General features: G+C 46.3%; 1 protein-coding gene across 3 annotated transcripts in view; it reads left to right on the forward strand.

Annotated features, from left to right (window-relative positions):
• LOC148040593 (uncharacterized) overlaps positions 1-14,831 on the forward strand; it is a 180,756-nt gene that overhangs the window by 138,898 nt on the left and 27,027 nt on the right. For all 3 annotated transcript variants that reach the window (XM_087701152.1, XM_087701160.1, XM_087701168.1), the window contains one exon: positions 5,330-5,608. In XM_087701152.1, the coding sequence (XP_087557278.1) occupies positions 5,330-5,608 (279 nt within the window). The remainder of the gene's footprint in view (positions 1-5,329; positions 5,609-14,831) is intronic.

Raw genomic sequence — 14,831 nt, forward strand, 5'->3', positions numbered from 1 at the left:
GGCCACTGGACTTCTCTTGGAGAGAGCCTGCCTTCCCCAGGCTTGGATTCGTGGGGTCTCCGCACTTTACAAATCAGCCACCAGCAGGGTTCTCATAGGTGGTAGGCGAGGGGTGGAGTTTCGACTGGAGAGATCAGTCCAGCAAGGCTGCCCCCTAGCCTCATACCTGTTTCTACTCTTTGCAAAGGCAGTCTCATTTTCTCAGGTCACGTGTGAGCAGATTATGCGGCCTCCAACTTCCCGTGAAGGAGGAGGCTGAGTTGTTAGACTGAGAGTATGCAAATGATACAGCACTCTACATAGAGGACGATGAGTTGATGCTAGAGAGAGTAAGGCTAGCTCTTGAGGTGTTCTGTTCTGCAGCAGGATAGAAAATCAACTGGCAAAAGTCGGTTGGTTTCCTCATAGACCTGGACTCTAGCACGGAGTGGAGCGTCCACCTTGGATTTAGATGGGTGAGCAAAGGGCAAACCGTCCGTTACCTAGGGTTCCAGGTGGGACTCAACATCACTCCTGCCTAGCAGTTTCTCCCAGTCCTCGATTCTATCCAGAGGAAGCTAACCTACTGGAGTAGGGCTCGCCTCTCACTAGCAGGCCGAGCCCTGGTGGTTAACCAGGTCCTTCTAGCGATGGCTTGGTACATCGCCTTGTGTTGGTGCTTCTCCTCATCCTGCGTAGTGCAGCTTCGCCGCCTAGTGCGGAATTTCCTTTGGTCCAAGTCAGACGGTTTCAGGGATGCCAGGGCCAAGGTGGCATGGGCGACCATCATATGGCATCGGTCAGAGGAAGGCTTGGGGATCATAGATCCAGAGTATTAGAGTATGGCCCTCTTGGGCAAGCTAGTTGTCCGCGGCCTTACACCAGGAGGGCAGACATGGAAGGTCCTATTGCAAGAGGGTCTTTAGGACTATAGACTGAGGCTTGGCGGTGAGTGGAGGCCATTCCTGAGATGGATCTTCACGTCAGCTCCGATCACCCCGCCCAGATCACCTTTCCTACGCAACTTGATCCGCGTGTGGTACGGCCTCCGCAAGGCCCTAATCAAGAGCCCCCTAGGTTGCCAGGAGGAGATAGATCGTCAGCCAATCATCTGGAACCCCCAGGTCAAAGATCCAAAGAGGCATAGCTTCGCGAGCGCCCCCACATCCAATGGACTGGCTAGGAGGCCGACCCGGTCGTACCATTAGGACATGGTTGGAGGTGTACAGGATGGTGGACGAGGAGGTGCTACAATGAGTATCAGGCTGCCAGAGAGGAGTGGAGCTGAGGAGAAGGGAGATAGATGCAGCAATACCTCATGAGTGGCTTGCTTCCTCGAGACGAGAGCCGATAGAGCCCGAGGAGTTATGGGCCACTAGGTTCTCACCAGTAGGCATCCCCCTATACGTGGCAGGTAGAGTGGGCGGTGCTCCACCTGGGACCTTTGTCACCGTACAGGAGGGAGGGCATCTGGCCCTTGACAGAGGGTAGCAGGATGAGGGGTTAGCTGGCCTCTCATGGAAGAGAATCCGGGTGATTGGCCTTCAGGCGAAGACATGGTGATTGGACCCTTTTATTTTCTAGCAGGAGCTCAGGGAGTGGCGCCTCTAGATCTGGGAGGGCAAGCCACTTGATGAGTTGGAGTGGGACCTGAGAGAGTGGCTATGGCCGCCAGCCACAATGGTCGCCAAGAAGCCACCGAGGTTCCTGGAGTACACTGCCAAGATTGGCAGACATGTACTGATGTAGGAGGATATGGATTGGGCGTTGTCACGTAGCAGGCACTGGGCGGAGCACGGCATCACAGAGCCTTTCCGACGGACCTTCTAGCGCCGCCTATGGGATAGTTGGAGGCCAAGGAGGGTATCGTATTTCTTATGGCTGGTTGCACATGGAGGCTTTGAGGTGGAAAGTTGGCTTGTCTAGATGCAAAAGGAAGGAGGTTGTATGCGTTGCACATAGCAACCTGTGGAAACACCAAAGCACTGCCTTTGGTCTGTGAGGCGGTGCAACTCGTGTGGAGAGGTGCATGCCGCATACTTCACCGTATAGCACCCAGCCTTGGATGTATCTCATGGGGAGCTTTCTGCTGACAGGCAGTCAGCTAAGGCCGCCACCTTCTGTATGAGGCTGGGATGCAGGACACGATAATCATTATCGAGGTAGGGTCGTGCGCAATGGTCGGTTTGGAGGCTCTACCCATCTGCCAGGTGCTGAAGCCCACAGCAGACCGCTCTAAGGTATGGGAGATCCTAGGGAGTCTTACTGGTTGGCATATCTGGAAGGCACAGTGTCAGGAGGCTTTCGGAGGAGAGAGACTTTCAATACATGCGACTTTAGCAGAACTCTGGACCGCCATCATCCAGTCCCTCCGCGGCCGATGGGATCAGATGCAGGGCGAATCTAGGGCTCGTCAGGAGCTCCGAGGTCATTTCATGCACACTTGGGCCGGCCAAGACCTGTTTTTCGTGATGCAGGCAGGCAGCCCCAAATGGCGATACACCCCCCCTCCATGGCTTCTTGCCCCCATTCCCCCAGAACACCTTGAGAGGCTTGTATACATGATGGACTTCTGACTTTCATCAACTCCAGCTAGTCTGTTGAGCATGAGCACTCCATTGTAATCAGTTTTTCTGAGTAATATAATCAGCCACATTTTATTTGCAAAAAAAAAAAAGGCATACAAGTGGGCCCCGCAAACAATTAGTACAGGGTTTCAGAGCAGAGGATTTTCGAGGACCCACTGAAATTGCAGCATTAGCAGTAGATATTGGTGATGTCTTATCTTTTCAACACATAAGTGCATAAGGGGTCTTGTAAAGTGCTTGGCATAGCTACTACTACGCACATATCAGGCTTTTTTCCCTCTTCTGGCATGCACATCAATCCAATCACGGTCAGGAGAATCCAAAGGCTGCACATGTTGTTCCCTCTATCCAAAATAGGGTGCACTGGGGCCTGGTCTAGTTGAGGGCCATTGACCACAGGAACATCGTGGACTAGTGCAACCGCACCCCCCTTCACAGCAATGGTCTTTTCTAGACATTCGAAACGCCCCAATTGTCCACATGAAAGACAATGCCCTATGAAAGTTCCCCATTTCAAAAATAGTGCAACGAAGGCATTCCAGGACAGTTCAAGTGCAGCTAGTCGGGCCTTTTGTGCGTAGTATCCCATAGCATGTGCAGGCAGTTGCAATTAGCAGCCCCCAAGCTAGGGGGAACCAATATTGTGCCAATCACTCCCATGGCATCCTTAAGCACTAGCAAGTAGACTGCGGGACAACATTCAGCTTCAACCCATACTATGCATTCCTATTGTAACAGCCATTGGACGTCTACCAACAGTCTCCAACACACACCATATGCATGAGGTGTTTGTCAAAGAACAGTGGAACTCTGGCTAGAAGATCATCCCAAGCATTTGTCAATTTGAGTAATATCTCATAGAAGCCTCGCACACCAACAAAAATTTCATCTACACAATAACCTTGCAAAATGAAGTTTATCCCCATGGTTTGTCTTTCAGGGCATTTGGCTAGGAAGTGACCAAGTTGACCACATGAGAAACAATGACCAGCAAAAGTACCCCACTTGAGCCTAAACCAAAGAGAATACTAAAATAGATCTATAGTGTGTTGAGATTTGAAACTAGTTTGAGAGGTCATGTAAACCATGGAGTGTCAAAGGCCAAGTTTTTTTTCGCAAGAAAAGAAAATTTTATTAATAACACCTTGGTGAAAAACCTAAGGTAAAATACAAAATACAAGTAATTTTGTAAAGAGTAACTAAGTACATCACAAATACAATGATTGCGCGAAAAACCAATCTGGTAGGCGGCCATAATGCCAAACCATGTGGATGATAGTGTGGAAGAAAGTGCCTATGTCCCATATCTGCAAGAAAGGTCTCTTTTCTTCCCCATCCTCTCAAAGCTGCCTTGCATCATCTCCCATCTCCTATAGAGAGTGTGAATGATCTCTATCCAAACCCTTGATAGAGTCTCCACTGTGTACATCCTAAAGGTCAATAACATTGTTGCATCTCGCAGTCCAGGTGGTCCAGATGTACCAAGCTATGATATTGGCAATCAGCTTCCATTTGTGATAGTGTTCCTGGGTCCATACATCTGGGAGTAATCTAGTGTGGGGATCTTGCTCAAATGCTATCCGTTGATGAAAAAATAAAAACTCCCTTGAACATCCTCATGGCCACATGCTAGGCCTCTATCTATGAGCCAAGCTACAACCCCCAAAGTTGCCACCATGGCCTCTCCTCCACCATGGGATATCATCCTGAGGGCTCTCCTCCATACCTCCTAGGCTCTAGGACAGTCCCATAGGCAATGTCTATGTCTTTCCTCTAGCTCACCAAATCTCGCACATGCCACTAAGTCCCTACCATATGCAAGCCAAGTGCCAACCTCTAAGCTCTTGTGAGCTGTATACAATCCGTAGGAAGAGATATATCTTCTTAGACTTGAAGCTGTCGTGTGACCTTCAATTGAAATCCTTCACAGAAGATGGCACATGCAAGTAAGGCATAATTGAGATCAATATTGGGAACCATGATTTGTTTCAACTGTTGGTAGAAGCTCTATGGGTTTTTCTGAGGAAATCATGAGCAAAGTTGATCCTACTACATATTTATGATTCCTGGAAAATAGTACTTTATAAGATAAACATATTAGTTGGTATGCCATCAAACCAAGCTTGCTTGGTGTATATGACTCCATCACATTGCTTAGAATTTGGTAAAAGAAAGCATGCAACTGTTTGCTACTGTTAGGTGTATTCTCGTGACTGGCTGCTAGTTTGAAGAGCCAATCACCATCAGGTTGAAAGAGGGTTGGAGCTGCAATCAGCAGTAAAATTGCTGCGAGACTTGCAAGTGATTTCAAAGATTACAAAGGTGAATTCAAATACTGCTCAAGCTTGGGCATGTATTCCATTGTAAGCCCCCAAATTTTGCAAAAAGGCTTGTGAGTGTACTGGAATATGTAAGGGACAATGAACACATGTGGTAACTGATCATTAGGCATGGTGGACTAATGATTGTAACTATCTCCTAGAAATCATGGTTGAGGCATGCTATTGCTGCTAGGCCTAGGGCAGAGTGGTTCCACCCTTGAAAGGTAAGTCAGATGCCAATGCTTCTAGGTTTTAAGCTTCAGATTTGTATTATTAGAAATCAAAGATTATACATAATTAGGGAATTCCTTTATTGTTGATTAATAAGCATAAACGTGCTCTCTTATCCATGTTTGAAACATGTTAATGTTTATACATTGTACAATTGAAGTTTTCTTCTTCCTAGTGGATAGAAGCAATTAATCTGCAACAAAATTATAGGTACAACTGAGGTTGTCTTGATCAATAGCATCGCACCAACTATTCTGCCTACTCAAACCTACACAACTGTAACAATGGTTGGAGAAAATTTGTTGCAAGTATTCTCTTTCTCTTGTAAATATCGAGACATTGAGAAAATAGTAGGGAGGTTCAACACAACAGATGAAACTTTAGAATGCAGCACTCCTTACATCAAGGAAGCAAGAGCAGTGAGACTTGAAGTCCAACTACTTTTGTATCAAGGAAAGTCAACATTCAATTTTGATCTTACCTTTTATGGTACGTAATACTTACATCCTTTCAAAATTTTAGTGTTGGATCGAATGAACTTTTCTAAAAGTTGCTTTTATATTTTCATACAATGATGAGTTGTGAGTCTTTGATTCTAAAGATGCAGCTTTTTTCCTTTTCCATAGCCAAAGATACAAGCCCGTTAGAGGTGAAACTAGTACATCTTGGCCCCATATCGTATTGAATGTCTTCCATTTTGCTTGTGCTGTTTTTGAGGCTTTTTGTATTTGGTGTACCAAGCAGCCACAGCATGCAGATAACATTATGTTTTCATGGTATAGGCCCTGTGCCTTTGGATATAAATATGTTTGGATTTGTGTCTTCCAAGAAGTAACGCTCATTATTATAGCCAATCTCTTCAAGCAGTTCAGGATGAGAATGAGGAAAGCAAGTAATATCCTGCAAAAGGAATCCACTGGCCATGTATACCCATGTTTCAGTGGGGACCATTATTGCATCCCTTGAGAGGTCCTGACTATGCAAGCTTTGCAACTACACCCCACATAATGCTCATACATCCATTTGAAAGTTATCCATGAAGTTGAGAAATTATTTTTTCAAACATCAAAGCTTCTCTATTACAGGAATCAGCTTCCAGCACTGAAAAGTTGTGACCTTTGACTGTATAACCTATGCAGAATTGTACCCCAAGGAATGTATATGACTAATTGGAGTTGTTTGTAAAGATCACAAACATAATTTTTTCATGAAGAGCACATGCTCTCCAACCCATCTCAAGATATTTTCACGAAGAGCAAAGGTAGTATCTAGACTAGCTTGCTATGATGTCACTCTTCATCCCTCCATTTGAGTAAATTTTCATGGAGCAAACAAACTGGGAAAATCAGAGAATTTTGGTTGGAGCTATAGTGATTGGAGCCTATGAGACAAAACCAGGTACAATGGTAATAGTCATTGGATATCAAAGTGTGACATGCTAAAAGGTAATCGGTGATATACAGTGCAAAGAAAAGTGTAAAGTGATGTACAATACACTGTCCATATAGGGATATAACAAAAAAAAGGGGGTGCTGGGTGGACGCACTCATGCAGATCATCCCAGTGCCTTCCTCACGTCTCAGCTCACTACATGCAATTGTGTGTTAGACAGGACATGGACAGCAGATTACTTCTCTCTGTCAGCAAGAGGCCATGGCAGAAGGGGAGGCTTCAGTAGCCGCATGGAAATGTTACCTACCTTTCAGATCTGTCAGTGCTGTCCTAATCACCATTTGAGTTACAGCCTGAGAAGGGTTGGACAGCTGCTATTTTTGACGACTGCTGTTCTGGATTTGCAGCAATTGCTGTTCTGCACATAAGCATGGAGATCTCAACATTTAGATGTCATTTGTTACTGAGAAGGGCTGCTGTTTTAAAGCCTGTTGTTTGCCAGTTTGGATCTGGGGTTTCAGCTTGTGATTTTGGGACCAACACAGGCTGTTTTTCAGCCTGCAGCATGCAGAGTATGCGAGCTCGATGGCTATGAGCATTGAACTTCATTTTCCAATTTGTGGGGCATAATCAAATGGATCAAGATGACGTTGGAACAGCCCCATGGCCCGTTATTAAATGTAATAAATATACAGAAAATGCCCCAATGAATGTGTTGGCCACAGTGCTATCACAGATGCCTCAAGTGTTGCCTTACACTCATGCTGCAGGTCAGCCTGATGTATCAATGGAAGAAGACTGGGAGCACAAGTATAATATTATGCAAGGTTTTGATTGAGAGGATGTTTTGGATATGCATGTGGACACCAAGGTGTTGGACTTTTTTGTCTCTTTTCGTAAAAAAGGTGTTAACTTGTTTTTCACTGGTCATATTCCTTTGCGTATGTTTGGGACCAATAAGGGTTGTTTTTCAACTTGCAGCACTCAGTCTGTGAGCTTGATGGCTACGAGCATCAATACAAACTTCATTCACCAATTTGTGGGGGATAATGAAACGGATCAAGATGAGGTTGTTGGAATAGCCCTAGAGCCCATTATGAAACGTAGTAAATATACATGATGCTCCAACGAATGTGTTGGCGATAGCATTGTAATCAATGCCTCAAATGTTGTCTTATGCTTATGCTATAAGTCAGTCCAATGTATCCATAGTTATTAGGTATGAAAGGTACGGTACGGTACGGTACGATAAAATACGGTACTAAATGTTACCTTATGATTTTATAAGGTACAGTACGATATTAGTACCAAAAAAAATTAACATGATTTTTTTAGAAACCATAAATCATTAAATGATATAATACATGTTAAAGTGAAAATAGCCATTTCATTACAAAATAAGATAAATACATGAGAGTGACCGTCGCAATCGCATGGGCTGCGCAAAACATGCAATACAACTATAGTCTAGTGTATAATAGTGGCATCATGCATGTGGATACAATGATAGTAGATACAAAAAAGAGAGAGACATATGAATCTATGATGAGGCATCACTATCATCATCATCAGAACCATCTGAGTGCTCATCAAGAGAGTTTGAAGATGACTCCTCCGCATTGGATGATGAGACACGCTCATACTTATCCTCACTGATGAGGTTACCAGCATCATCAAATGATGGCTCCCTAGGTGGCGGTTGTGTAGGCAAGGGGGGGATGTCATCATGAGGTACAGCAAAGGCAAGAAGAGAAAATCCTTTTCAAGAACTTTAGAATAGCAAGATGCATCGAAGGAAGAGCCAGTATAGCAACATGATGTTCCAAATATGCGTAGTGAGCATAAAAAAATGCTGTGAGTAGGGCAATTGATGCATATGCAAAGCCAACTTGGAAGTGCCAATCCAGTGCTTTTTGGACAGCAAGACATACATGTATTTATGGAGCAGCTAGGGTACTTTGGTGGTGACACTAGTTTCCATGCTATGGTGGATCAGGGACCGTATACGAGGATGTATGGCACAACTCCTTATGGCAAGCAACAACCAATGCATGGTGTGCAAGGCCCAATATATCTAGGTATGATTGATAATATGCATAACCCCATGTATAGCAATGTTGCCATGATGCTCGGGCACAAAGTGGCAAGTTTGGCAATGCATATATGCGGCCCATTGTGTTTGGGATTCATGGTATTAATGATAGTCATGCAAATACTCCATATAATGCTGGTCATGAGGAAAAACACTAGTAATGCTTGCATGAGAGAAATGCAACTATTAATGCATGCAATGTATGGGAAAATGTATCTTGGTATGGTTGGTAGTATGCAAATTCCCATGCACAATCACATTTCAATGGTCCAAAGTATGCAAATAAGAATGTTTCCAAACGCATCTGGTGCTCCTAGCATGTCAAGTACACATAAGGAGCTAGTCAATTGGATGCAATGTTGCATATTACTTAAGTTGGAATTGCAGCAATGCGAAAGCATAAAGAATCACAATACTAAAGAGGAAAAAAGGTCTAGAAACTAGTGGAGGTTTTGAGGCACTTGAAGTTAGAGGTAAAGTTTCCATGTACTTCTTAGTGAAGTTTTAGTATTATTTCACCTATGATGGATGCAATGGATAGAGGAGGGTGACCTCAATTTTGTGTTTTATCTTGATGTGTTTTAGTTAGAGCTGATTTTGGATCGGGATCTTTCAAGTTCAATAGAGCATAGAAGGTTCAAAGTATTGCCTGATACTCAAGGGGAGAGTTGCATCTCCACTCCCCTAGTGATGGATAACTTGGTTATGTAGTGGTTCTTAGATGTACTTGGTTTGTATCCAGGATATTATATGCTGACAATATTTCTACCATTCGGATTACTATTCAGTATACTAGCCATTGTGAGTTGGTACGTAGTTATGTATGGTTTGCATCTTGTAAGGCATGTATGGAATACATTGATGGTATGCAATGTACAATTGTAGGTGATGCAAAAGAAGTACAATTGCATAAGTTACACATGGTTTGCAATTGATGTATTGTTCACATGACTATCATGTGGTACATCATTGCTATGAGATGTTGTTTATGCTTAGTTTATGCATTACCATGCCTTAGTGCTTAAAACAATATTGATAGTGGTTATGATTCATGCGTGTGGATTTATTTTTTTGCAAGTAAAATGTGACTGATTATATTACTAAAAAAAAACTAATTACAATGGAGTCCTCGTGCTGAATAGACTAGCTAGAGCTGATGAAAGTCATAAATACCTTCGTTGTCAATGTTGCAACATTGGAGACCAATTTCTTTGATGGGTTCGATGCATAAAATATTTTCCAAAGTGCTGGCGAATCGGCTCCACAAGCACCTTCCAGCTAATTGTGCATCCTTTTCAATATGGTTTCATTAAGGGCCGCGACATTCTGCATAATATCTTAAATGTGCAAATGGCCATTAACTATGCAAGGCACTCTAGTCAGGAAGTGGTATTGATTCAATTGGATCTGGAAAAGGCTTTTGACTATTTAGAATGGTCTTTCATTGCAGAACTTATGTCTGCTATGGGTTTTGGTACTTGGATGTCCCGATTGATCTACACCATTAGTGCTACGGCTTCTTCGCGCGTTATGCTCAATCATGGGGTTACAGAGCCATTTGTTGTTGCACGCTCGGTGAGACAAGATTGCCATTTGAGTCCTCTCTTCTTTGCTCTGGTGACCCATCCGGTTCTTTCAATGTTATCTTCAATGGCAGCTTCTGCTCAGCTGGCCGGATTGTCTCTTCCTTTGGGACAGCACTTCATTAGCCAATCTTTGGCTGATGATAGCTTTATGATTTTGCGTGGGGACAAGGACAACATTCGCAAGGCATTAGATGTTTGGACTGCCTTCAAATCAGCCATTCTCAGAGTCTGATTTACAGTCATTGGGCTGGTAGGGTCAGGTTGTTCCCCGTGGCTCCATTGTCAGGCATCTTGGGTACCCGTTGGGTGTTGATGTTCGGCCAAAGCAACTACTGGAGTGGATTTCACAGAAACTGGCAGCTAAATTTATGTATTGGAAGTCGCAAGCGTGGCCCTTCCATGTCCGCCTCAAAGTGGCTCAGACAATTATGCTACCAATGCTCACATATTTCTTGCCATTGCTGCCATGGACTCCTACTACTTTGAAGGCTCTCACTCGCTCCATTTGTTTCATGTTATGGAAGAAGGATTCATTGCACGCAGGTATTTCGTAGATTTTGTGGTTGCATACATGTACCCCCAAACACCTGGGTGGTGGAGCTATTTTGGATGCTAAAACTCATATGCTGGCTCTTCGTTGGTCTCTTTTTTGCGCTATGTGCGTGGATCATCACCCGTGGACCATTATAGCCCGTTATTTTCTTGAGGACAGCGGGCTTCGGCATGGTAATACACAACTTCGGGGCTCCTGGTGGGATGTTCTTAATGCAGACTCTTGGTTTTCCAGTCCCTCCTCCTCTTTGTTACTGCATTTGGTCGGCTCCTGGAAAGTGGTGCTCCAAAAGGCGCGTTGGCATCCAGTGGAGGACTGCTTGCATACTAACTCCTTTCAACTGGAATTGTTGGCAGTCTCGAGATTACTTTCATGGGAAGACAAACATGAGCTCAGACCAAAATTTAACCGCATGGCCCGTTTGGGCGTGACTTCAGTTGCGGATGCCACCCTTGCCAGTCGTAATGTCTTCACATCGTTTCGTACTGCTAGGAGACTTTTCAGAATCCCGCATGGATACCGTGATTTATGGGAACAGCTTTTGTTAGTGCTTCAGGGCAGGTAACCCTTTCCTGCCCTTGCTGTGGATCGTCCTTGGCAGGACTGGGACCTTGCAGGCCGGTTGAGTCTGGACAAGGCCTCTGCTAATCAGGTGTATCATCTTCTGATTAAAGATCATCAATGGCTGGGTGTTAAAGCTAATACTATATGGGGATTGCGGAAATCACAATCATGGTGGAAGGCAACTGTGATGGAGGTCTGGTTGAATAAGACTCCTTTCAAATGTAAGGTCTTTCTTTGGCGGGTGATGATTGGTGGTCTTCCTCTTGCCTCGGCCCTTTCCAAGCATCCAATCTTGAATGGCAATTGTTTCTTCTACACCACTACTATAGAATCGGCGAGACATCGATTTATTTCTTGCCTGCTCGCCAAGAATATCTGGTCGCTCTTGTCACAGGTTTGGCGCGTAGTGGTGGGGTCCTCATTAACCCCGTTCGATTGGGTTTTTGTGCGCCCAAAATACCCCACACCGCCATAGTTGCATATGAAGATCTTATTCCACTTTTTCAGATACTGGGGATGCTGGCACAATTGGACCACTCGAAATGCCTTTCTTTTTGATTCGGCCTCTAATGTACCGAGACACATTGCCCAGCTTAAAGGTCTCTTGCATTGGCAGATAGATCTCATTCGGCACTCGGACTTGCTCCTCGGGAGGACTTACTTCCCTGGCATATGGCAACTTCCTCTGGGTCTTTGCCATGACTTGTGTAACTTTTTTGTGGCTTAATACTGGGATTTTACACACGTTGCCTTAGAGCCCTCGTGTATCTTGTAATCATGTAAACTTGTACCTTTTTTTTGTAATTAATACAATTACCTTTTTTTTAAAAAAATACATTATGTATAGAAGCCTCTCAAGGCAGTCTGGGGGGGATGGGGGAAAGAAGCCATGGAGGGGGGGTGTATCGCCATTTAGGGCTGCCTGCTTGCATTACGAAGAACAGGTCCTGGCCGCCCCAAGTGCACATAAAACGACATCGGAGCTCCTGACGAGAGCCCTGGACTCGCCCTACACCTAGTCCCATCGACCGCGGAGGAAATGAATGATGGAGGTCCAGAGCTCTGCTAAGGTCGCCTATACTGAGAGTCTGTCTCCGCCGAAAGCCTCCTGACACCGCACCTCCAAATATGCCAACCAATAAGACTCCCTATGATCTCCCATACCTCAGAGCGGTCTGCTATGGGCTCCAGTACCTGGCGGATGGGTAGAGCCTCCAAACCGACCATTGGGCACAACCCTGCCTCGATAATGAATATCGTTTCATGCATCCCGGCCTCATACAGAAGGTGATGGCCCTAGTTGACCGCCTGCCAGCAGAAAGCTCCCCATGAGATACATCCAAGGTTGGGTGCGATACGGTGAAGGATGCAGCATGCTCCTCTCCACCCGAGCTCCACCGCCTTACACGACCAAAGGCAGTGCTTTGAGGTTTCTAGAGGCTGCTGTGTGCAGCGCTTACAACCTCCCTCCTACATCTGGGAAAGCCAGCTTCCCACCGCCAAGACTCCATGTGCCACCAGCCATAAGAAATACAATACCCTCCTCGGCCTCTAGCTATCCCATAGGTGGCACCAAAAAGTCCGTCGGAAAGGCTCTGTGATGCTGTGCTCCACCCAATGCCTGCTATGTGATGGCGCCCAATCCATATCCTCGTGCATCAGTACGTGTGTGCCAATCCTGGCAGTGTACTCTAAGAACCTCGGTGGCTTCTTGGCGACTGCAGTGGCCAGCCATAGGCACTCTCGCAGATCCCACTCCAACTCATCAAGTGGCCTACTCTCCCAGATCCAAAGGCGCCACTCCCTGAGCTCATGCCAAAAGACAAAAGGGTCCAGCTGCCATGTCTTCCCCTGAAGGCCAATCACCCGGATCCTCTTCCATGAAAGGACAGTTATCCCCTTATCCTGTTGTCCTCTGTCAAGAGTCGGATGCCCCCCCTCCTATACGGTGAAGAAGGTCGCAGGTGGAGCGCCGCCCACTCTACCTGCCACCTGTAGGGGGATGCCTGCTGGTGAAAACCTAGCGGGCCCATACCTCCTCGGGCTCTATCGGCTCTCGTATCGGGGGAGCAAGCCACTCCTGAGGTATTGCTACGTCTATCTCCCTTCTCCTCAACTCCACTCCTCTCTGGCAGCCTGATACTCGCTGCACCACCTCCCCATCCACCATCTTGTACACCTCCCGCCATGTCCTGATGGTACGAGCCGGGCCAACCTCCCAACCAGACCACTAGATGTGGGGGCGCTCACCAATCTGTGCCCCTTCCCGATCTCTGACCTGGGGATTCCAGATCATCGGCTGACTGTCTATCTCCTCTTGGTAGCCTGGGGGCTCTGGATTAGGGCCTTACGGAGACCCTACCACATGCGGAGTAAGCTGCATAGGAAAGGTGATCTGGGGGGGTTGATCTGGGCTGACATGAAGATCCATCTCAGGGACGGCCTCCACTCACCACCAAGCCTCGATCTACAATCCTAAAGGCCCTCCTACAATAGGACCTTCCAAGTCTGCCCTCCTGGTGTGAGGCTGCATACAACTAGCTTACCCAAGAGGCCATACTCTGATACTCTTGGTCTATGATCCCAAGCCCTCCCTCTGACCGATGCCGTATGATGGTTGCCCACGCACCTTGGCCTTGGAATCCCTGGAGCTATCTTACCCGGACCAAAGGAAATTCCGCAGTAGGTGGCAAAGCTGCACTGCACAAGATGAGGAGAAGCACCAACATGAGGCAATGTACCATGCCGTCGCTAGGAGGACCTGGTTAACCACCACGGCTCGGCGTGCTAGTGAGAGGCAAGCCATGCTCTAGTAGGTCAGCTTCCTCCGAATAGAATCAAGGACTAGAAGAAACTACTGGGCGGGAGTGATATCGAGTCCCACCTGGAACCCTAGGTAACGGACGGTCTGCCCTCTACTCACCCATCTAAATCCGAGGTGGATGCCCCACTCCGTGCTAGAGTCTGATTCTGTGAGGAAACCAACCGACTTTCGCCAGTTGATTTTTGCTCCCACTGCAAAACACAACACCTCAAGAGCCAGCCTCACTCTCTCAAGCATCAACTCATCATCCTCTATGTAGAGTGTTGTATCATCTACATACTCTGAGTCTAACAACTCAGTCTCCTCTCTCACGGGAAGTCGGAGGTTGCGTAATCCACTCACACGTGACCTGAGGAAGTGAGACATTGCCTCTGCAAAGAGTAGGAACAGGTACGGGGCCAGGGGGCAGCCCTGCCGGACCAATCTCTCCAGCCGAAACTCCTCCCCTCCCCTACTACCTATGAGAACCCTGCTAGTGGCCGATCTGTAAAGTGCAGAAACCTTGCGAATCCAAGCTTGGGGGAAACCCAACCTCACCATGGTGTCCTCTGGGAAATCCCAGTCCACCCTGTCATAAGCTTTCTCGAAATCCAAGAGTAGTACGGCCAGCAGTCTCTGACCACTGTGTTGGGCCCACTTTGTCGTCTCAAAGAAGGTGAATACATTATCTAGGATGCTCCTATCCTGAACAAAGCCTGTCT

The sequence above is a fragment of the Lygodium microphyllum genome, chromosome 2, assembly GCF_053477565.2.
Source record: "Lygodium microphyllum isolate KBCC chromosome 2, Lygodium_microphyllum_v1.1.10, whole genome shotgun sequence".
NCBI classification, from domain to species: domain Eukaryota; kingdom Viridiplantae; phylum Streptophyta; class Polypodiopsida; order Schizaeales; family Lygodiaceae; genus Lygodium; species Lygodium microphyllum.